Consider the following 21,808-nt stretch of genomic DNA (forward strand, 5'->3'; position numbering starts at 1 on the left):
CAGACATCTGGGCAAACATGACAGGAGCCGGGTACTTCTTGTTGGTGAAATTTTGGGTTGAGGGAGCACCTTGCCAAACTGCACACTCCCAACATGCTCTAGTGTTGCCTTGGCATCCCATACTAGGCCTTTTCTCCTGTTTCTGGTCTGCTAGCAACTTGCCAGCCCCGGGCTTTTTGTTTAAACTTGGCCTGGGATTATTTTGGGAAGGATAATTTCTACCTTACTTATCTGAATTTATCGAGGATAAAATTTTAGCTCACTAATTGAAACCGATTGTGACGGTGTTCTATTCAGTCCTCTTGGGTTTTCCAGATCTACGGTAAGGCGTGTGGTCTGTAACTGGTGATGCTTGTGCTTCATCTTTTCCATCCAATATTAAATAAAATGATAGTAATAAAGCTGGAAATTCTTTTTCGTTCTGCCTCTAGCAGGTGAAATAAATAGGGTCTTCCCACTAATTGTGACTGCGGGCTAGGAGTAGGATACACCTGGTTCTTTCAAGGGTTTGCATTTGTTCTTTAATGAAAATTGGATGCTGGATTTTTGGAAATGATTTTGAGCGTGGATTAGGGTGATTTGCCTGGTGGTTGTGCCCTCTGATGGTTCATTTGTAAGTGATGGGTCTGGATCCCTGGGCTCCTCTGACCATAGAAGGTGTAGTGGGAGTGCTGTCTTGTTCCTGCCAGGCAGGGACAGAGCCCAGGTAGTGCACTCATCTTCCCTGGTGTCACAGAGGCCTTCAGTGAGGGCTTCCTGGTTGCCTCGGGTGCAGCTCATCCAGACCATGTTTGGCTCTCCCTGTGCTGACTCAGTGGGCTGGGCAGCGCCTCCTGGGGCCTTGGGAGGGTGGAAGTCTGGCCTCTGGCATGGCCTTAGCTCACTGTCCTGGGGTGGGTGCAAATTTTTCTGGAAGTTTTTTCTTTTTCTAGGCTGCACATTCTTGGTACTTTGACCAGAGAGAACAAATCCTCTGGGGACTCTGTCTTGCTGTGCCCATCGCATTCCCAGGGTTTGGGCTCCTCCGGGCCTTGGCCTGGGATATCGTGATAAGACCGAAAGACAGGGTCCCTGCCATACACACTTTTTCTGAGTCCCCAGCGAGAGGGCCTCTGCCTTCCCGAACCCTTTGCGGCTTCCCTGCCCTGACTCTGTGTGGGGTCAGAGTTCTTTCCCCCAGGGTGACTCAGAAGGGAATGTGTTTATCCTGTCCTTTCTGGAACTGTGTGGATTGTGTCCTTTCTACACTCCTGCTTCCCCTGAAGTGTGGGGAGCTCCAAGGCCCTGTCCCTAGAGCCTGGATTAACAGGCGATGGCCTCAGATGAGATCCCTTTCCCTTTCGGGATGCTGGTGTCTTCTGCACCCTCCGGTGCCATGTGGGTGTCAGAGGAGGGAGATGGGGCAGGGAACAGGGGACCTGCCCTGTTCTCTAGGGGATCCCTATCTTCTGAGTTGGCTTCAGGGTGTGGGTGCTGATCTGTCCCGGCTGACATCCCCCACTTCACATGGCTGGACCCCGTAATTCTTACGCGGTGCTGTCACGTGGGGTCCTCCCTGGGAGCCCCTTCCAAGTCGAACACCCCTCTGTGCAGTTGCGGGCCAGCGGAGGGCAGAGCTGCGCTGGCCTCCATCCCTGGTGGGGACGCAGAGGCCGGACTAGGGCGGGGGTCGGGCTGCAGGGCTGGGGCAGGGCTCTTCTTAATACAGTGCAGAATTTGACCCAGTTGCTTTATTTCCACGATGGCCGCAGCGGAGGGCGCTGAGAACAGCTTCGGAAAAGCTAAGGAACCGCTCGTCCTTCTCCGCCAATGTGGTCTACACCACGCCAGGCACGCGGGTCAACAGGTACATCAGCCGGCTGCTGGAGGCCCGGCAGCCCGAGCTGGAGATGGCAGACCTCAACTTCTTCACGCTCAAGTATAAGCACGTGGAGCGGGAGCGGAAGGTGCGGCTGGGGCTGGGCGCGGGGCTGGGTGGGGCCGGAAGCCTGGGCTGTGGATTGATGGTTCTCTGGGCCCGCAGTACCACCAGCTGCAGGACGAATACTTCACCAGCGCCGTAGTCCTCGCCCTCATCCTGGCTGCCTTATTTGGCCTTATCTACCTTCTGGTAATCCCACAGTAAGTGCTTTTCTCATCGGGGGTGTGGCAGAGTCTCCAAGAAACAAGCAGTCCAGGTCTACAGGGTTGGAAGCTGTTTTTTTTTTTTTCCCTCTCAGTCTTGAGAATTGAACCTAGGACCTTTACACTGACCTACGTCCCCATCCCTTTTAGAAAAATTTAAATTTTGAAATAGGATCTCCCTTATGTTACCCATGCTCAAACTTGAGATCCTCCTGCCTCAGCCTCCCAAAGTGCTAAGATTACAGATGTGTGGCACCCAGCTTAGTGCCCATTTTATATTCAAGATTCACCTCCCAGTAACCCTCCCATTGCTTTTGGCACCTGAGGAAGGCATTGGCCACCTTCCAGTTCTTACCAAGGCCAATAGCTCAGCACAGCGAGGGCCTTGTCACTGTGGATTTAATTCCATATATTTTCGGGTTCTCCATCACATGACCTGTGCCATTGGCTTATAAGAACAGTGCCCTGAATGTCCTCATTGGTTTCTAGGTTTGCATAATTTTTCAGAAACATGAAAATGAAAAAAAGTGGCCCCGAAAAGGAAGGAAACTGTAGTGATTTTAATATTTAATTATCCCCCAGACCGATGTGTTTGGCAGTTTTTGGGACAGGCAGGACCCCAGGAAGTCTCTACCTGTTCATTTTACTCCCCAAGACTCACCTGTTCCTTAATAAAACCCACAAGGGGGAGCAGTGGCTCCTCTGAGTTTGCAGGAAGCCCTTGGAGACCCTGTACCAGACCAGTGGAGGGGCTCTGTGAACCCAGCCTCCTCCAAGGCCCTGTTTGGGGTTCAGATTTGTTCTCCGAACACCTTTCCTGGGCAGCCGGTGGGAGGGCGGCTCTTCCCCTCAGAGGAGAGGGTGCGGCAGCCGGGGACCCTTGACTCAGACTCCATTTTGGGATGGGGGGCATGAAATGGGGGCGGTGTGGACTCTGGAGAGACCCCCATCAGTGCAGGATCCCCAGTGCCTGCCCTGGGCACAACCGGCTGTGGGTGGGCCCCCCGAGGACCCCAGGGCAGGCAGCCGGGGGCCAGGAAGCTGGGAACGTGGCGGAGGGAGGAGCGCCAGTTCTCAGGTACATGATGGGCCCACCTCCCCTGGCCCAGCTCAGCAGCGACCCTTGCGTCCTCTGTCCCCAGGAGTGTGGCTGTCCTGCTCTTGCTCGTGTTCTGCATCTGCTTCCTGGTTGCCTGTGTGCTGTACCTGCACATCACCCGGGTCCAGGTACTGTGGTCTCTGTCCCTTCCCTGTGCATCCCCTGCTCGGTCCCGGGTGGTGCTTGCTGCCTGCTGAGCAGGATGCAGCGCCTGCTCTGGGCCCAGGCCTGGCCGGGCACCAGGCTGTTGGGAGCCAGCTGCTGGATACAGCGGGCAGGGCATGGGAGGGTTGTGTGGCTTCCTGCGTGTCCATGGGCACTTGCCCTACTCTCTGCATCGCTCAGTCAGCCCCAGCCTTCACCCCAAAAGGCCACCCCCCCCACTGCGATTGCCACTTCCGGTAGGCATGGTTGGCCACTTCTGCTAGACACAGTGTTATTTTGTGCATTGTTGCTGAAAACAGTAACTTCTTGAAAAGATGAAGTAGTTTTGTTCATCAGCTTTACCATTGTCATAGGTACCATCTTGATTTTTTTCTGAATTAGGAAGATTCTATCTATTTATTTATTTATGGTAGTACTGGAGGCCGAACTCGGGGCCTTTGCACTGAGCTACACCCCTGGTCCTTTTTTATTTTTATTTTGAGACAGGGTCTTATTGCACAGGCTGAGCTTGAACTTATCTATCCTCCTGCCTCAGCTTCCAGATGCCTGGCTCTAAGATGCTATTTACAAAAAGCACATTCGCAGTCTCTTAACTTCCATAGGTTGAACGACTTTGAGTTTGAAACTTCTCACTTCAGGTAGATGCCTTTATCATATGCCTGGGCTGGCCGCTGCTGTCGCTTTCTCTAAGGCGCTGTGTATTGATTTCAGTCTGTAGTTGTATTTTTAGGAATGTGAGTGTTCAAAGGACTTCTTCCTTTTCTCCTTGAAGCCATGTGTTGAATATTTCAAGCTGTATTTAAAATAAAGGAGATTTAAAAATAAAATTCCTAGTAACTTAAGAATGATATCAAATCTGTATGAAGAACTTGATAAAACTTAAGGAAAGGACAAGAAAGATGACGCAAATGAGTGGAGATTCTCACTGCTCCTGAATTCACTGAATTCAGTGTAATAAAAGTGTCAAGTTCATTCCACTCTGTGAATGTCATTGCTGATCACAGTTGTGGTGTCCAGCAGAGGGAAGGGGGTTGCTCTTTTCATTTGAAAGACTGTAGTGTTCTGGATTGTTTTTTTAACTGTGGAGAATTCCTTGCCTGAGAATATAGGAAATGTGTGGAGGGTACAGGGCAGGGAGAGGTGGGACCTTGCAGTTTGCTTTTGTAGCTTTTTTTTTCTGTTAAGTTTATTGGTACATTTTAAGTATACAGTACAGTTACATTCATTGTTAGGGTCTTGTACCTTTACATGATGTATCTTGGTTCTTATTATTTTTTCCCCATTCTCCTGCCCTGCCTTCACCCCTTCCACCCTTCCCAATATACAAAGACTTTGTTTCCATGTTTTTCCTTTTTTCATATTTTTTCTTTCCCCTTCTTTCCTTTCCACTACCCCTCCTACTTCCCCTACTCTTTCAGACATTTTCTTCCTATTTCACAATATCAGTTATACATTTTGATTTTTATTTACACTTTTAGTTTTTCACACCAGAGAAACTGTTTGGTATTTGCACGTGTGTGACTTATTTTATTTCACTTAAGAGTGTGACTTTAATATGCATCCATTTTCCTACGAATGACTCTAATTTATCATTCTTTATGGCTGAGTAATATTCCATTTTTTAAGAAAAACCACATCTTCTTTATCCAGTTTCCAACTGATGGGCAATTGGGCTGTTTCCAAGTTTTAGCTATTACAAACTGTGCCATTATAAACGTGGATGCACATATATTACAGTGGTGTGATTCTTTTAGTTCTTTTGGGAAGATAACCCAGCAGAGGACTAGCTGGGTCAAATGGGACCTCTAATCCTAGTTCTTTGAGGTATCTCCATACTGATTTCCACAGTGATTGCACCATTGTGCACTTCCACCAACAATGAAGAAGGTTGTTTTCTCTCCACAGTCCCACCAGCATTTGTTATTGGTTGATTTCTTGATAGCAGCCATTCTTTCTGGTGTGAGTTGCAATCTCAGTGTTGTTTTCATCTGCATTTCTCAAATGACCAGTGATATTTAATATTTTTTCATATGTTTATTTGCTGCTTTTACTTCTTTGTCTAAGAAATGTCTGTTCATTTTGGATGCCCATTTTTGAATTGGGTCTTTATATTTGGGGGGTCTGATTTTTTTTAGTCCTTTATATATTCTACATTACTAGACCTTTGTCCGAGGAACAGCTGGTAAAATTTCTTTTCCCACATTATAGGTTGTCTCTCAGCTCTGTTGGTGGTTTCTCTTGCAGTGCAGAAGCTTTTTAATAAGATGAGATCCCAGTTGTTGATTCTTTGTGCTAGTTCCTGTGCTACTGAGGATTTGTGCATAAAGTCTTTTCCTATGCTGATATCTTCAAGAGTTCTACCTAATTTATCTGCCAGCAAGTTTAGTATTTTTGTTTTAATATTTAAATCTTTAGTCCACTTGGATTTTAGTTTAGTGCATGGTGAAAGATAGGGGTCTAGTTTTAATCTTTGACAAGTTGAAATCTGGTTTTTCCAACACCATTTATTAAAGATATTGGCTATCTTTCCTCCTGCTTTTATAGGTTCTTGTCTGTGTGTTTGGATCCACTTTGTGATCAAATAGTTTAAAAGCAAAATGTCTTCTTTCCCAGTGTTTTCCAGGGTGCCTGACCATCCAGATCCGCACTGTCCTGTGTGTTTTCATCGTGGTCTTAATCTATTCCGTGGCCCAAGGATGTGTGGTGAGCACTGCGGGCTCCCAGCTGGCAGAGGGGCGATGATGACAGTGGGAGCTCCGGCTTGGGGAGAAGCTGGCTGGAGCCCTTGCAGTGTGTGGGCAGTGTGTGGGATCCTGGGGGCCTGGTGGGGCCTGGTGGGTGGTTATAGTGAGGTTGGGGGTGCTGGGAGACCAGGGCTCCTCCTGCTTCCTGAGCCCTGTGCCCATCCCTCCCCAGGTGGGCTGCCTGCCCTGGGCCTGGAGCTCCAAGTCCAACAGCTCCCTGGTGGTCCTGGCAGCCGGCGGCCGGCGCACTGTGCTGCCTGCCCTGCCCTGTGAGTCTGCCCACCATGCCCTGCTGTGCTGCCTGGTGGGCACCCTCCCACTAGCCATATTCCTGAGGGTGTCCTCCTTGCCAAAGATGATTCTGCTGTCCGGGCTCACCACATCCTACATCCTTGTCCTGGAGCTCAGCGGCTACACCAAGGCAGGGTGAGTGGAGCTCCTTGGGGCCTGAACGCCAGCGGCATTACTGGCGACCTCCATGTAAGCTCTGTAGAGCTGCTGCTGGTGTGCTGGTATATAAGGACTCTGGCAAAGGCCTGAGTTAGTGGCTTTGCCGTTTCTCCTCCTCATCCAGGTCTGCACACTCAGACTTGCAGCCTGGGTCCTGGTCCTTCCGGGCACAAAACCTTTGTCTTCAGGGCACGATGGCCCCACACCCACTGGGGCTTCCTCCTTTGTCTCCCCAGGGGCGGAGCCCTCTCTGGACGCAGCTACGAGCCCATCATGGCCATCCTGCTCTTCTCCTGCACGCTGGCCCTGCATGCCAGGCAGGTGGACGTCAGGTTGCGGCTGGACTACCTCTGGGCTGCGCAGGCAAGATGGGTGCTCTCTGCCTCTGGGGTGGGAGGGGAGTCACTGCCTGCAGCTCTCCAGCCTGCAGCTTGGGGTGGACAGAGCCCGGTGGGGCTGGGCAGCGGGACTGTGCTGGGGAAGAGCACGCAGGGGCTGTGGGGCAGTGAGCGGGTAGCTGGGGTCGGCATGGCTGTTCTGAGTGGCAGTGAGTCTCCGTCCCAGGCAGAGGTGGTGGTGATGTTCCGAGGGGACGAGATTCTGGGGGCGTGAGGGGGGCCTCTGTCCCATAGGACTGGGAATCTGAATTCTTGAGGATTCTGGCAGGAGGCCAGGGGAGCCTTGTGGGAGACTCAGCAGGGAGGGCAGCACCTGGCACCAGTGTGGGTTCTACCCCAGCTACCCTGTGCCCTGAAGGTCGGTGGGCTGTGAGGCAGTGGGCTCTGGCCGGGTTATGCAGGCCCTGATCCTGTCTACAGAGCTGTCCTGCTTTCCCCACCTGCCGATGAAGGCTGAGGGATCTTGGCTTTAGCGAGATGATTTTTTTTTAAATCTTTTTGAGACAGGGGGTGTCTAAGTCACTAAGTCACCCAAGCTGGGCTTGAATTTGGTAATCCTCCTGCCTCAGCCTCCCAGAGTGCTGGGATGACAGGCCTGGCTGGGAGACAGTCTTCTTATGCATACAATTTAGCAACAGTCTCTGCTCTTGAAGCTGTGGCATTCCCTCGAAGGGAGGGGGGTTACACGTGAGAAGATGGGGACACAGATGGACGTGCCAGGGCTGAGCAGCCGTAGGTGGCTGAGATGGGACCCAGGGCTGTCCGTGAGACTCCAAGTGGGCTCTGATCCCCTGGTGTGAAGAGTCTGGGGCCAGAGGAGCAGGAGGGCTGGCAGCCCAGAGCCTCCAGTCTGCGGCCAGGACTGCAGGGACCCTGCTTGGGTTTAGGGTTGTGAACCCAGATGGGTGCAGCTGGAGGACAGTGGAGAGGAGCTGGGGCCAGAAGCAGCAGGGGCTCACCATGGACATGAGCTGAGGGTGCCAGGCATTTCACGGCTGAGGCTGAGCGGCAGTGCAGTGAGAACCAAGACCCTGGTCAGTAGCAGCAGGAGCAGTGGAGGCTGGGCCTGGCATAGGTGTCCTGGCCCCCAGTTCCAGCCACTTCCTAGGGGCAGTGATCAGCCAAACTCTCCTCCCTCCAGCTGGGAAGTGGGGCAAAACCCCTAATCCAGGTTGCCTGGCATGACTGGAATTCCCTACTTAGCATTGTGGTTGGGCCTGGAGTGAGGGAAGGAGTTGTGCTGGGCCTCTCTCTTGGCTCAGTCATACCATGCTGTCCCTTGGCTAAAAGTCATGAATCCTGTGGGTGCTCCCCATTGACCCAGCCCAACAGGAAGCAGGGCCCAGGGTGCCTGCTGGTCAGCACTGTCCAGGTCACCTGACCTCCCTGGTCAGGTCATGGGGAGCAGCTGGCTGCAGGGGTTCCTGGAAAGGAGCCTTGGCCAGCTGCAGTCAGCCAGAGCCATGCCAGGTAACGGGACAGCCTTTTTGGGGTAGGTTGTGCCACCAGCTTCTGTCCAGCTCTGCCTGCTGTCAGATGTGATCCAGCGGGGTGGCCCAAGACCAGCTGGCCCTGCCATCCACTGTCCTCCCCAGTGTAATCCCTGGGTGTGAATCCCCCCAGGGCCAGGAAGCCGGGACAGAGAGACCGCAAGATGGGGGTTGGTATGGTGATTCACTAGGGTGCTAGTGGGCCTTGAACTCTCAGCAAGTGGGTGGAAGCCTTGGCTGTGACCCCCAGTTAGGTATGCGCCCTGGGGGAGGTTCTTTTTCTCATCTGGGTTGGCCTGGCCTTTCCTTGGCTTTGGTTGTTACATTGTCATATCTGGTATTAAATGCAGTATTTAGAGGTGATTAGAGCCAAGGTGTGACCTCACCATGTGATGCTCCATGCACCATTCCCCGCCATCACCCAGCTGCAGACTCAGGGCATGGATCTCACAGGGGTCCACTGGCACACGGGTCAGGGTGGAAGGGTTGCTAGCTGGAGCACACTGACATTTTTTCCATAGACACATAGAAAGAAATACTGCCTCACTTCCATAACCCAGCTAAGACAGAACTTTTTAGATTGTGTGACATTTAGGCAGGTTATGCAGGCATCAGAGCCCCCAAACTATCGCTCAGTGTTCAGGCCAAAGGCTGGACGGGTTAATTGTTTTTGGAGACCAGCTTGGCCATACAAACTTGCATAGATAGATAGGCTTCTCCCTCATGATGACATCCTTAACCTCTTTGTCTTTATCTGTTGGGGTGTGTTTGTCCTCAGGCTGTTATTTTCTCTGATCTTGGTAGATAATCACCTTGCCAATTATAATGTCAATGCTTATGTTCATTAGTATCCATGCAGTTACTGTCTGCCCAGAAGTCCTGGATGGGAGGCTAATTCTGCTGGTAGCATCACTAACTTTGAGAAGGACATTGCACGTGGATTGGTCCCAGCACAGTTGCAGATAGAACCTCCCTTGGAACCCCCAGCCCTAACACATTAACCCATGGGGACAGACTGCTCCACGCCCTAGCATTGTCTCCCTCTGCTTTGGGATCACAGCAGAACGAGGAGGGACTCTTCCATCCTTGCCCTTTTTTTTGGGAAGACTCTCAGTAGGACTGTGCAGTGTTTCCTCCTCAACTGGTTGGTGGCACAAAGTCCTTCCAACTTGGAGGCGTTGTTAGTGGGTTGCTGAGGGAACTCTCAACTTTAGTTTTTCTAAAGATATACAACTATTTGGGTTTTCCATATCTTTTTGGAAGTAGCTTTGAAGTTTAACGTTTTTCTTGAAAGTTGTCTATATTCTTGACATAAAATTGGTTCTAGTGTTCCCTATGATCCCTTTAATATTGATAGAAATCCGTCTGCATTGCTTAGTTTCTTTGGGTTACTTTGGATTTGATTATGTTATTTTCCTAGGCGATTTGAGAGAGTTGTCCTTCTTTCTAAAATGAATGCTGTGTGTTATGAATTTGTCTGTAAGTTCTATGTTAGATGAATTCCATGAATATTAGAATACTAATGTCATTTCATTTTCCTTTGGTTCAAATCACTTTCTAAATTTCCCTTTGATTTCTTTTTTGAACCAAAAGCCTTAAGAAGTATGTTCTTTAGTTGAGGATTTTGTGTCTTAGTTGTTGAATTCTAATTTAATTATATGGTGGCCCAAGAATAGACACAGTGTGATTTGAATCCTTTTCAATTTCTTGAGACTTGTTGTATGTCTGTATTCTGTGCTCTTGCGTAGAACATGTGTCCTGTCACTGTTTGGTGGTATGCTTTAGAAATTGTAGTTAAGTCAACTGGTTGATTTTCTATGTTGTTACTGTATACATTTTTGAGAGGTGTGTTGGGATTTCCAGCTATAATTACAGGTAGAACTTGTGCTTCTCTCGATTTTGGCTTTGTGTAATTTGATGATCTGGTACATTACTATCTGGAATTATACCCTATAGATAAAATTTACCCTTTATCACCCTCTTACATTATAGAAAAAAAGCTTCTTTCCCAGGTAATATCCTTACCTCCACAGTGTATTATGATGTTAATATAAATAATCCAGCTTCTGATTGTATCTTTTGACAACATTTTATCTTTAACCTATTTATGTCTTTTTAGTCAAAGTAGGTTTCTTCTAAGCAGCATACAGTTGAGTCTTGCTTTTTTTAACCCGGTTTATCAGCTTCTTCCTTCTATTAAGACTGTCTATAATGTAACTATTGTTATGATTGAGTTTTAGTCTACCATCTTGCTGTTCCTTATGGACCCCATTGTACTTTGTTTTCTCATTCATCTTTTTCTGCCTGTTTGGGGTTATTTTTGTTATTCTGCTTTGTGTGATTGTTACTATTATTTTTCTTATTAGCTGTATTGTTTTACTGTATTATTTTAATAGGTGTCTAATATATCCATCTTCCAGTGCTGGTCTCTGACCTCACACGTAGTGTAAGAACCTCACCACAGAATATGTCTACAGTGGGGTGAATATCTGTGTCCATCTGTCAGAAGCCTTTGTATTATACACTACTGTGATGTAGTTTCTACCATGCTTTGTGTGCTTGGGTTTTGTTGAGTTTCATGGACCTTTGGCTTTATAATTTCACGAAACAGTGAGATCATAGCATTATTTCTTCCAATATTATTCTATCATCTCTCCCTCCTTTCTGTTTCTCTTCTTCTTCAGGGACCCTCGTTACACACATGAAGCCTATTGAGGTTATCCCACACTTTCTTAATACTCTGTTCATTTATTTTGTTCTTTTCTCCTCTGTGTTTCATTTTTGATATTTTTTTACAACTGTGTCAAATTTAGTATTTTTTTCTACTGCAGCATTTAATCTACCATTAGCTTCATTTTCTATATCAAATGTTACAGTTTTCCAGAAGTTACATAAGAGTCTTTTTCCTATCTTCTTTGTATTAAACATTAGTTTCTTTTCTTGAATGTATGGAATGTATTCCTAGTAAATGTTTTATTGTCTTTGCTTAACTAATGTAAATAGCATCCAAGTCAATATTGATTTTTACACTTGATCTTAGCCAAAAGGCCGAGAAGCGATCAATATTGATTTTTAAAACATTGGTATTTTTTGTATATTTGTACTGGTATATGTGTGGAGTTTGTATGTGTACATAACACAATCTTACTTCCTTTTCATGTTCTTTCTCTTCCTTCTCTCCATCTCTTGATCCCCTTCCCCTTTGAGAAAGATCTGTGTCCTTACTTCCTGTTATCTGTCTTCTATTTTGATCTTTATTTATACTTTGGATTTATCAAGAAACCATGTGGTATTTACGCTTGTGTGGCACTTAAGATTTATTTTGCTTGGGCTGGGTATTTAGCTCAGTGGTGCTGCCGCCTGCCTCACAACCACAAAGACCGGAGTTTGATCCCCAGTACCAAAACAAAACAAAAGATTTATTTCACTCAACATTATTTCTCAAGGTCATTCATTTTCTTTTAAATGATTCAGAGTTATCCTTCTTTATGGCAGAGTAGTATTCCACTGTGTATAAACACCACATTTTCTTTATCCATTCATCTGTTGATATCATCATATAGGCTGCTTCCAAGATTTAGATAGCATGAATTGTATTGATTTATTTCTCTTTTCACTATAACCCTCCAGGGAGGAGGAGAGACCACTGGAGTCTGTTCTGGGGGTCCCCCCGTGTTCCAGGGCTCCTTGATATCAGGGCTTCTTTGGACACATGCACCCCACCTCACCTCCCTGGTCAGGGCCACCCTTGTATTAGGCTGCATCTACCCAACGGGCAGGGTGCCAGCAGTGTGCATTGTCTCTGATCTGGGTGACCAGGTGGTTCCCTGAAAATCAGTTATTGACGGAAGGTAATAGGAGACCATCGGCCCAAAGTTAGAAGCCTGTTCCTCTACCCTGAGGGCCAGAAGTGCTTGATCTCAACCCCTTTCCAAGCTCTTCCCAACAGTGGTGGTGCCCAAAGAACACTGAGTTCCCCTCCAGGACCCTGGCTGATTCATGGGCGTCCCAGTATAAGAACCAACTGGCTGGAACCCATGGAACTCCTGGCTGGGCCTGTGCAGGGCTGTGCCCTTGTCCCGGCCTGGGTGTTGACCCCAGGGGCCAGGCTGGGGTTGCCCCGTCCCGTTCATTTGGCCCAGGATGCTTTGTCAGGGTGACGCTGAGAGCCACAGCACATGCCAACATCCCAGGGACTTGTCACATGGGGCTGTTTGCTGTTGTTTTGTTTTGTTCTTTTTTTCCAAAACCGAAGCACACTGGGCTCTGACCTCTCTGGAATGTCATAGAGGGTTTGAGGAGTGCACTCTGGTTGATAATTGCTACAGTGTAAGCACGAGTAATAAGGGAAAGCTTTTGCAAGAATCTGCCCCAGAGAGAACAAACATTCTGAACCCACAAGTTGTGATTTGTCCTGTGATGCTGTGTACTACAGGAGGATTTGTGCCACCCTAGCAGCACTTTTCTTGAAAATGCTGGTGTTTCCCCTGCTGGTTGGAAAATCTTATAAATAGAGAATTTCAGTAGATTTTTATCTTGTTTATTAGAAAAATACAAGATAACTCAGGGTCTTCTGCTGGAGAGGTTGGATGTTTATCAGCCAAATTGCAACAAAAATTTTACGTCTGGGAATGAATTCAAAGCGTAATAACAGCTGGCATGGAGGCGCATGCCTGTAATCCCACCACTCAGGAGGCTGAGGCAGGAGGATCACTGTGAGTTGGAGACCAGCCTGGGCTATATAGTGAGTTTCAGGTCAGTCTCAACTACAAAGTGAGACCCTGTCTCAAAACAAACAAACAAAACACATAATAACATCTTAGGAAAGAGCTACACTGACAGTCCCTGGATCCAAATGGACATAGTCAGATCTTTTCAGACCTACTTTGATCAGCCAAGATTTTGTTTTTAATAGAAGCGTTTTCAGTCACTAAAATATTATCAACATTAATGTAATATTTCAGAGAGAGTAAAATTTTTATGCCACCACTACATAGAACTGTTATGCTTTTAATTCCTATTTATTTGTTTGTTTGTTTGCTTGTTTGGGACAGGGTCTTGCTATGTAGTTCAGGCTGGTCTTGAACTCACTGTGTAGCCCAGGTTGGCCACAGACTCAGTGATTTCCTGCCTCAGCCTCCTCCTGGGTATGAGAACTGCTAGTAAAAATATATGTATTATTTCCTTCCTCTTTATCCCCCTTCATATATAATTTTTTCTTTAGTGCGTACTCGAGTGGGAGGGGCTGACAGGTAACTAGTGGTAGGTGTTGTGTAGGAGGAGACACGTAGGGAATGTTACATAGACGGGAGCAAGAGGTGAGGAGACAGCCAGAGGTTGGAAACCAGAGGCTGTTGATCTTTGAGTGAAACCAAGGCCAAGCCACAGCTGTTGCGGGAGCAGTGCTGCCTTCCCCAAGCAGTGCTGTCCTTTGCTCCTGTCTGTTGTTTCTTTTTCCATCACGAGCCAGGGCCCTGAGTCCCTTGGAGGGCCGCCCATGGCTGTGCCTTCAGTTTACAGGCTGAGTGCCAGCCCGTCTGAGTGGCCAGCGACTGGCTCTGCTGGGCCCAGAGGTTGTGGCCTAGATGACTTTCTTTGTCCCTGTGTGCTGTGGTCCTCATGGGTCTTGTCTGCACTGACCTGGTTTCCGACCTGCTCAAGCCCGCCTGGTGCCCTTGGATCTCAGTGCCCACATCTGGCCTTGAACTTCTCAGCCCCTACATTCCTGCTCTGGATGAGCGTGGCAACTCCACGCTGCTCCTAAAAATCCCACCCAAACAGACTTCACTTTTTAGACCTTGAAATAAAGGTGGGGGCTGTATTGACCTATTGTATACAAGGAGACTGTAGCCCGGGGAGAAGCAGCTGGCATTCAGGGCCCCGGGCCTGCAGTAAGGGTGGTGTTGAGTCGTCTCCTGCACTCGGGAATCTGGTGCCTGTAAATAGGCACCACACATAGCTGCTTCCCAGGTTGTGTTCCTTCCGTGGGTCAGGTTTTGTGCAAAGGACACTGAGGAATTTGGTGCCCGTATATGCAGACTTGGTCCTCTGTCCCTCGCGGTGCTCACAAATGGGGCGGACACTGTCACTGTCATCAGCTGCTGAGGAGCGGCTGGGGCTAGCTGGGTCCTGCTGTCTCCTTCTGGGCCCCCTGGTTCTGGAGCTGGTTCGTGCATCCACCCTAGCTGGGTCCCCAGAGCATCTTCTCAGTGGCGGAGAGAAGCGGGCCTCTGGTGGAGGCCAGTGAGGCTCCAGTTGACCCTCCTGGCACTGGGAGGTGGCTGCTGCCTGGCACTGGGCCTTCTGAGTGAGGCAGACCTGGGGGCCCCTGGAACTGGTGCAGTGGGGGTGGGTGTGAGCCTGCGGTCCCCAGGGCAGGGCAGACCCTGGAAGTGGGGAGGAGTTGCATCTTTCTCAGATGTCTGTGAACCCATCCCTGTGCCGAGGAGGAGAGCCCTGGTGTGGGCCAACAGCAGCCCCGGGGTCCAGTGTGGGTGATCAGAGGCGAGCTGTGGTGGCGGGCGAGGGTGGTGTAGACGCCCAGACTCATGACCCTGCCGCCCCCAGGCAGAAGAGGAGCGGGATGACATGGAGAGGGTGAAGCTGGACAACAAGCGGATCCTCTTCAACCTCCTGCCGGCCCACGTTGCACAGCACTTCCTCATGTCCAACCCTCGGAACATGGTGAGCACCCGGCCGCACGCTGGCCCTTCCGGGGTGTGCAGGGCTGCTGGGGTACCGAGTCCAGCTCGGAGCGCCCTCTCTTGGCTCCACCTGCAACTGGACTTAATTTAGCAGGTGTAGCTCCTGGCCTCGGCACAGGGGACGTCAGAGAGCTCCGGCCTCCCCAGTCCCAGGCTGGCAGGTTTGCTTTCATCTACTTTTCCTCTCCTGTTTGATTATGAACGGAACGTAGCTTTCATTGCACCAGAGAGAGAGAGAGAGAGAGAGAGAGAGAGAGGGGGAGAGAGCGAGCGCTGAACTTCAGTAAAACACGTGCGGAGAGGAAAAGCTTTCTCTGAACAGTTTATGTGGAATTTCCCTGAGGGCCAATTATTAGCCAGCATATACCTTAAAAAACAGAGTGTGCCAAGCTGTGGGGTGATGTACTTTGTGACATCTGCTTGAAGTAGGTGGAGAGTCCTCCATTCGTGGTGCCTGCTACATGTGGGGTGACCGGAGCTTCTGAGAACTGGCCAGCCAGATGCAGTACTGAGCTGCAGCTGGCAGAGTGGTACAAAGCATGTGCTTATGATGACCAATGTCAAACATGAAGATATTTCGGTGCTATTTAGGTCTTATAGGCAGGAATGAAACCTCAAGGTTCAGCTTCAACCTGAAATATGGGGTGTGATCAAAACATACAGTGGATCTTTACATTAAAAAAAAATATTGCAGTAAAAGATACATTGTCCTAAATCCCTCTCAAAATACTCTCCCTCACTGCAAACATGCTTATCCTAACATTCCTGAGAGTCTGTAGTTGGGCTGCCACGGCTGCCTTGATGTCCTGAATTGATTCAAAATGTTTCCCTTTCATGGTCATTTTGACTTTGGAGGAGAGCCGGGAAGCCACGCAATGCCAGCTGTGGTGAGTAAGCAGAGGAGGACACAGCGTCGTGTTTTTATGAGCTGGTCTCTCCGTTGGAGGGCATTCAGTGGCAGTGTTCACCATACTTTTCATCAACCTTGTATAGACACTCAAGAAAGAGGACTCCAGAGCTGCTTCAGAAAGCAGCAAACATGATGGGATGAGTGTGTTCAGAGTGAGGAGAAGCACTTTGAGGGGACTCCTGGAAACATGTTTTAACTGTAATTTTAAAACATTAAACACACAGCACATTTTTTTATTGTCCTTCTGGCTGCTCATTCTCATGTAACCTGAGTAGCATGTGGCTTTCCTGAGGTCCCTCTCTCTGCTGTCCCATTCATCTCGTGCCCCCTGCTCCAGGAGGGTGGGGCTGCGTGCCCTGGAGACCCTGGCCCACCCTGTGTGTGGACTGGACTTGGTCCTGCAGCCCGCTGACCCTTGTGCCCTTGCAGGACCTGTATTACCAGTCCTACTCCCAGGTGGGTGTCATGTTTGCATCCATCCCCAACTTCAACGATTTCTACATTGAGCTGGACGGCAACAACATGGGCGTGGAGTGTCTGCGGCTGCTCAACGAGATCATCGCTGACTTTGATGAGGTGAGGCAGCTGTGCCATCATCTTGGGGGTGACGAGGCTGTTCCTTCACCCAGCCAGATCCTATAGGTGTCTGCTGTGTCCTCCGCCATGCCCCCTTCTCTGTAGATGGACAGGGAGCAAGCAGGGCCCCAGAGGCGGACTCACTCTGTCTCGCTTGAGGTTTAGATCTACCGTAACAGAGAGGAGGGCCTTGCGCTAGGCTGGGGATGAGGTTCTCACCCTAGGGCTTAACATCGGTGGTGGCTGGGACAGCATGGCTTCCTCACAGGGACAGGCTGGTGGCTTAGGTGCTTCCCCAGCTGGCACCGTGTCTGTGTCTCTGTCCCCATGGCTGGAGACCACATCTTCCTAGGTGGCCGTGAGCATGGCTGTGGGAACAGAGGCAGGTGCCGGGCTGCCCCCCTCCACTCTTCTTTCAAATGCACCCCCAGATCCTGTCTGATACCAGCAGGAAGAGGCTGAGGTGCTGCCTGGGATGTGCTGGCAGCAGCGACGCCCCTCAAATGTCTCCTCATGATTAACAGAGTTTTCTGTTTTATACAAAGCTCATGGAAAAAGACTTTTACAAGGACCTAGAGAAGATCAAGACCATTGGAAGCACGTACATGGCTGCAGTGGGGCTGGCGCCCACTGCGGGGAGCAGGGTGAGTCTTGTCAGCCTTGCCCAGCTGGCCACCAGGTCCTAAGGAGGTCCTCAACTTAGGGTTTTCCCTGCCGTGGTTTAGGGCAGTGGGTCCTAGGCTGATCCGGCAGTGGCTGGCTCTTAGGGGACACTGTCTCCTAGCAAGGTCACACAGGGCCATCACAGTGGCTTCCTTGGCCCTTAGCCCCGCTCCCAAGGCCCTGTGACTCTCCTTCCTGCCCACCAGCCCCATGCCATCGAGTGCTCTTCCTCCCCAGAGCAGGATCATGAAATGAGTCAGGTAAGTGATCCAAAAAGGCCAGGAGCTATTACCAAAACTGTTCCAATCATGAGTAAGCTTCCAGATCAGAAAGGAGAGGGCCCAGGTGCGTTCACTGGGGATTCTTCTAAGCAATTATGGAAAGCATGATACCAGTTATCTACAATCTCTTCCAGAAGGTAGAAACCTCAGGAATGTTTCCTAACACATTTTGCACGGTTAGTGTCACCTCAGCAAAGCCAGACAAAGGCATCACAAGAAAGGGAAGCTGCAGACCAGTCTTTCTTGTGAATAGGCATGCATAAGTCCTCCACCAATGTTAGCAAACTGAATTCAGTGATGAATACAAAGAATTATAAACCAAGACAAAGTGGGATGTTTTCAGATACAGAAAACTCAGATTTCCAAAATGAGTGGATGGGATTTATCACATCAACAGAATAAAGAAGAAAATCCATAGGACCGTATCAAGTGATACAGGAAAATCATTCAGTGCCATCCTACACTCATATAAAATGTAGGACTAATAAAATTTCCTTAAAAAGATAAAAATTAGAAACCTTACAGTTGTCACCATTTCACAAAGTACAGGACCTTGTTGCGCTAATGCAGGGCCTCAGACCCCAGGGAGGAAGTGGGTGCCGCTTGTGGCAGAGGCCCCATGTCCTTGTCTTGCTCTCCTGCAATGGGCAGTGACAGTGTTGTCCGAGCAGGAGCCTGGACACCTGTGTCCCACACCCACACCACCACCCGGGCACAGCCTGGACTCTCAGCCTCAGTCTTCGTCCTGTAGACTGGGAAAGTAAATATGTGTCTAGCCGGCTGCCAGGAGATTCTGGGGCTTTGGTGGGAGTCAAATCCTAGTCCCAGAGCCAGTGCAGCTGGTCCCTGCACCCTTCCGGCCCCGATAGCCCCCCAAAGCAACACTCCCATCTGCCCCGCCTAGGCTAAGAAGTCCATCTCTTCCCACCTCTGCACGCTGGCCGACTTTGCCATTGAGATGTTTGATGTCCTGGATGAAATCAACTACCAGTCCTACAACGACTTTGTCCTCCGAGTTGGTAGGTGGCTCTGGGATGAAAAATGCCCATCCTGTCCCATGCAGCAGTCGGGACAGTGTTGGCTCAGAAAGCAGCTTGTGGAAGCAGGGACACTTCAGAAAGGGATTTAGGACCAAAGATCAGGTCTGACTTATGAGACACAACTTACCTTTCTCTGAGGTGTAGACAGTTTATCAGACGAACTCCCTGCTAGGCAACTCTCTTTGTTTCTGGAACCGGGTTCCGAAGAGCCAGAGGTTGTGCTTGTCTTGCGACTCAGACATCTCCTGGCCTTCACGACAGGTCCTGTCCTCTTCCCCAGCATGTGAGCTCTGATCCGTAGATGTCCTGGAGCCAGCCAGTGAGCCCTGCAGATGTCTCTCCACAGCTGGACAAGCCAGGGGCTGGACACAGGTCCTCCGGGGCCTCTGGATGTCCTCTGGCTTCCCATGCTCCTTCCTGGGTAGCCCCGAGTGATCTTGATTTCTAAGAAAGCTACGCAGTCAAGCTCAGAGAAGTCAGTGCATGTGCACAGAGAGGAACATAGGGTGGGTATCTCTCAGCCTGGCAGCACTGGTTCCAGTGGGCTACCAGGGCGCCATGGCAGAGACCACACACTGCCCCCTGGAGGCCAGGGCAGGCAGCACAGGGCATGTGTACCCCATTTACTGAGAAGGAAACTGAGGCACAGAGGGTGAGCGCTTCTACAGAAGTCTCCTGAGTGGTGATTCAGCACCTGGGCCTGATGACAGAGGGAGGAGGGGGCCCTGTTCCCTCCCCCAGAGCCCTTGAACACTGTTTTGTCTTCTCGGACCCACACCCCAAAGCAGAGGCTGCATCCTAAGAAAAGGCAGGAGCTGCTATAAATATATTCGGAAGGAGGGCACACTTGGGGACATACTGTGGTCATAGAGCAGGGCCTCAGCCACGTCCAGCCTGGTGCTGCTGGGCCTGGGGTACCGCTGAGGGGTAGGAGTTGCCTTGGCAGCATTTGTGTGGTGGCATGTAGGGGACTCTGGGACAGGTGCCACCACCCCTCTGTGAGGCTGGGGTCAGAGCCGGTCCCTGGGGGACACAGGTGACCTAGAGAATGAGACCCGAGGGTCAGTGGTCACACTGACAGTCGTGACTGTTTTCCAGGCATCAATGTCGGTCCAGTGGTGGCTGGGGTGATCGGCGCACGCAGGCCCCAGTACGACATCTGGGGAAACACGGTCAATGTGGCCAGTCGGATGGACAGCACCGGGGTGCAGGGCAGGATCCAGGTCAGTTCACCCAGGAACCCTAAGACACAGTGCTCATTCTGCAGGTGTGGAGACCAGTGGTGATCCTTAGGTCTGCGGTGGCAGGCAGCATGGAGAACATGGCATTGCAGGCTGGCAGCCCCTGGAGGGCAGTCTGGGCTTGCAGCCTGGGGTAGGCAAAGCCAGGTGCCCCTTTGGGTCACAGGATTGGGCCCTGAAGCTGAGTGGCCTGGCTGCTCTCCTTCCTCGTCCTGGGGCTCCTGGCCTGGCTGTCACAGGAGGGAAGAGGCTTTGCTTGTATGGGGGAGGGCGGGCACTGCACATGTGCATTGCATCCGAGAGGCTGGGCCACATGGGCAGGACAAGATCCCGTGGCTGTGACGCCTTCTAAGCACCACTGATAGTGGCCTCTGCGTTCCCTCAGGGTGGGGCTGACTCAGCTTTTAGAGTTTCCCTTAGAGTAGCATGAAATCTGCCCTGAGACACTCAGAGAAGGCCCTGTGGTCGTGTGAGCCTCCTGCCACCTGTCTGTGAATTGCAGTCTGCAGGGCCTTGAACGGACAGTGCCATCCCTGTGCACGACCACGCTGCTCCTTGGGGACTATGAATGGGGCACTGACAGACCATGGATGGGCAGGGCTGGCTGACCCCAACCTCAGTGGCCACCGTTGCCGTGCTGTGTTCTGCTGGGCACTGGTCTTGATGGGTCACCTGAGGACCCTGGGAGCTGTGAGCATTTGCCTCAGTGTCTGAGCAAAATGCCAGGCCCTGGCATCCAGTGCCATGGCCTCATTTTGCTGCAGAAGCCACCAGGCTGGGCACTCGTGTGTCCCCCACGTGTGCATTTGCTAGGCACCATCTCGAGGTCGGGGTGTGGGAGAGCAGTGGCGGGATGAAGCAGGGAGCCCCAGTCCTGGCTCTGCTGCATAGGGGAACCTCTCCTCCTCCTCCTTCTAGGCTTGGGAGTTCTTTGAGCTAAAGCACTAGCTGGAGATCTGAGAGAAAGGGGAGCTGTGTCTGCCAATTTGCCACCAGCCTCTGTGCTGGTGATCCCCACCTGGAACCCAGAGGCAATGGCATCCATCCCTGGCACCTGAGGGCACCCCTTCCGGTGGGGGGGCTTGAAAGCTCGGACTCCACTGTGCTCAGGGCCAGCCTGGTCCTCTGCCTTTCTGCCTGTGACAAGGGCACAGAGATGCTTTGGTGGCCCACCAAGACCCTGGTGCCAGGTCCCTGCCCAGTGGCCCCGATTGGGTTCCATTTGTCCAGGGAATGGGCAGTAGGATTTCCTGGGTGGCCCCTCAGGCCCCTCCACATTCCCTGGTCCTGCCACTGAGGACCCCTCCACCGTTTACTGCTGAGGGTGATGCTGGCTTTTCTCGGCTGACAGGTGACCGAGGAAGTCCACAGGCTGCTGCGGAAGTGTCCCTACCAGTTCGTGTGCCGAGGCAAGGTCAGCGTCAAGGGCAAGGGGGAGATGCTGACCTACTTTCTTGAAGGCAGGACTGATGGGAACGGTGTCCACGCACGGCCCATGCACCTGGAGCGGAGGATGTGTTCTTATGGGGGAGCTGGAGGCCAGGCCAGGCGGCCCCCGCTGTGCCCTGCAGCCAGGGCCAGGCTCCCCCCAGCACCCCCAGGCCCGTACCTGCCGTCCACAGCTGCAGGGAAGGAGGCTTAGTGGACCCACCTGGGCCGCTGGAGGCACATGCAGGGCGACATGGGCCACCACGGCCCCAGCCAGGACCAGTGGGCCGCGGGAGGCACATGCAGGGCGACATGGGCCACCACGGCCCCAGCCAGGACCAGCCAGATGAGCAGAGCAGAGAGCCAGTGGCCGGGCTGCACAAGGAGCATTGTCCACGTGTGGCCTGGGCAAGGGCCGACAGGAGCCACGCCGTGCCACCCCGACCTGCCCGGGTCTGGCCGGCGTGGGCACTGGGACTTTGAGGAGGTCTGGGA

The 21,808-nt window shown here is 51.1% G+C and overlaps 1 protein-coding gene across 1 annotated transcript in view; it reads left to right on the forward strand.

Annotated features, from left to right (window-relative positions):
* Adcy1 (adenylate cyclase 1) overlaps positions 1–21,808 on the forward strand; it is an 85,391-nt gene that overhangs the window by 57,723 nt on the left and 5,860 nt on the right. The window contains exons 9-21 of the mRNA XM_010624913.3: positions 1,752–1,946; positions 2,024–2,121; positions 3,267–3,351; positions 6,002–6,091; positions 6,305–6,558; positions 6,819–6,945; positions 15,038–15,154; positions 16,514–16,660; positions 17,206–17,304; positions 18,509–18,623; positions 19,743–19,867; positions 21,237–21,550; positions 21,610–21,800. Of these exons, the coding sequence (XP_010623215.1) occupies positions 1,752–1,946; positions 2,024–2,121; positions 3,267–3,351; positions 6,002–6,091; positions 6,305–6,558; positions 6,819–6,945; positions 15,038–15,154; positions 16,514–16,660; positions 17,206–17,304; positions 18,509–18,623; positions 19,743–19,867; positions 21,237–21,527 (1,743 nt within the window). The 3' untranslated portion in view covers positions 21,528–21,550; positions 21,610–21,800. The remainder of the gene's footprint in view (positions 1–1,751; positions 1,947–2,023; positions 2,122–3,266; positions 3,352–6,001; positions 6,092–6,304; positions 6,559–6,818; positions 6,946–15,037; positions 15,155–16,513; positions 16,661–17,205; positions 17,305–18,508; positions 18,624–19,742; positions 19,868–21,236; positions 21,551–21,609; positions 21,801–21,808) is intronic.

Source organism: Fukomys damarensis, unplaced genomic scaffold (genome assembly GCF_012274545.1).
Source record: "Fukomys damarensis isolate Sample0158 unplaced genomic scaffold, DMR_v1.0_HiC HiC_scaffold_17, whole genome shotgun sequence".
In the NCBI taxonomy this organism is placed as follows: domain Eukaryota; kingdom Metazoa; phylum Chordata; class Mammalia; order Rodentia; family Bathyergidae; genus Fukomys; species Fukomys damarensis.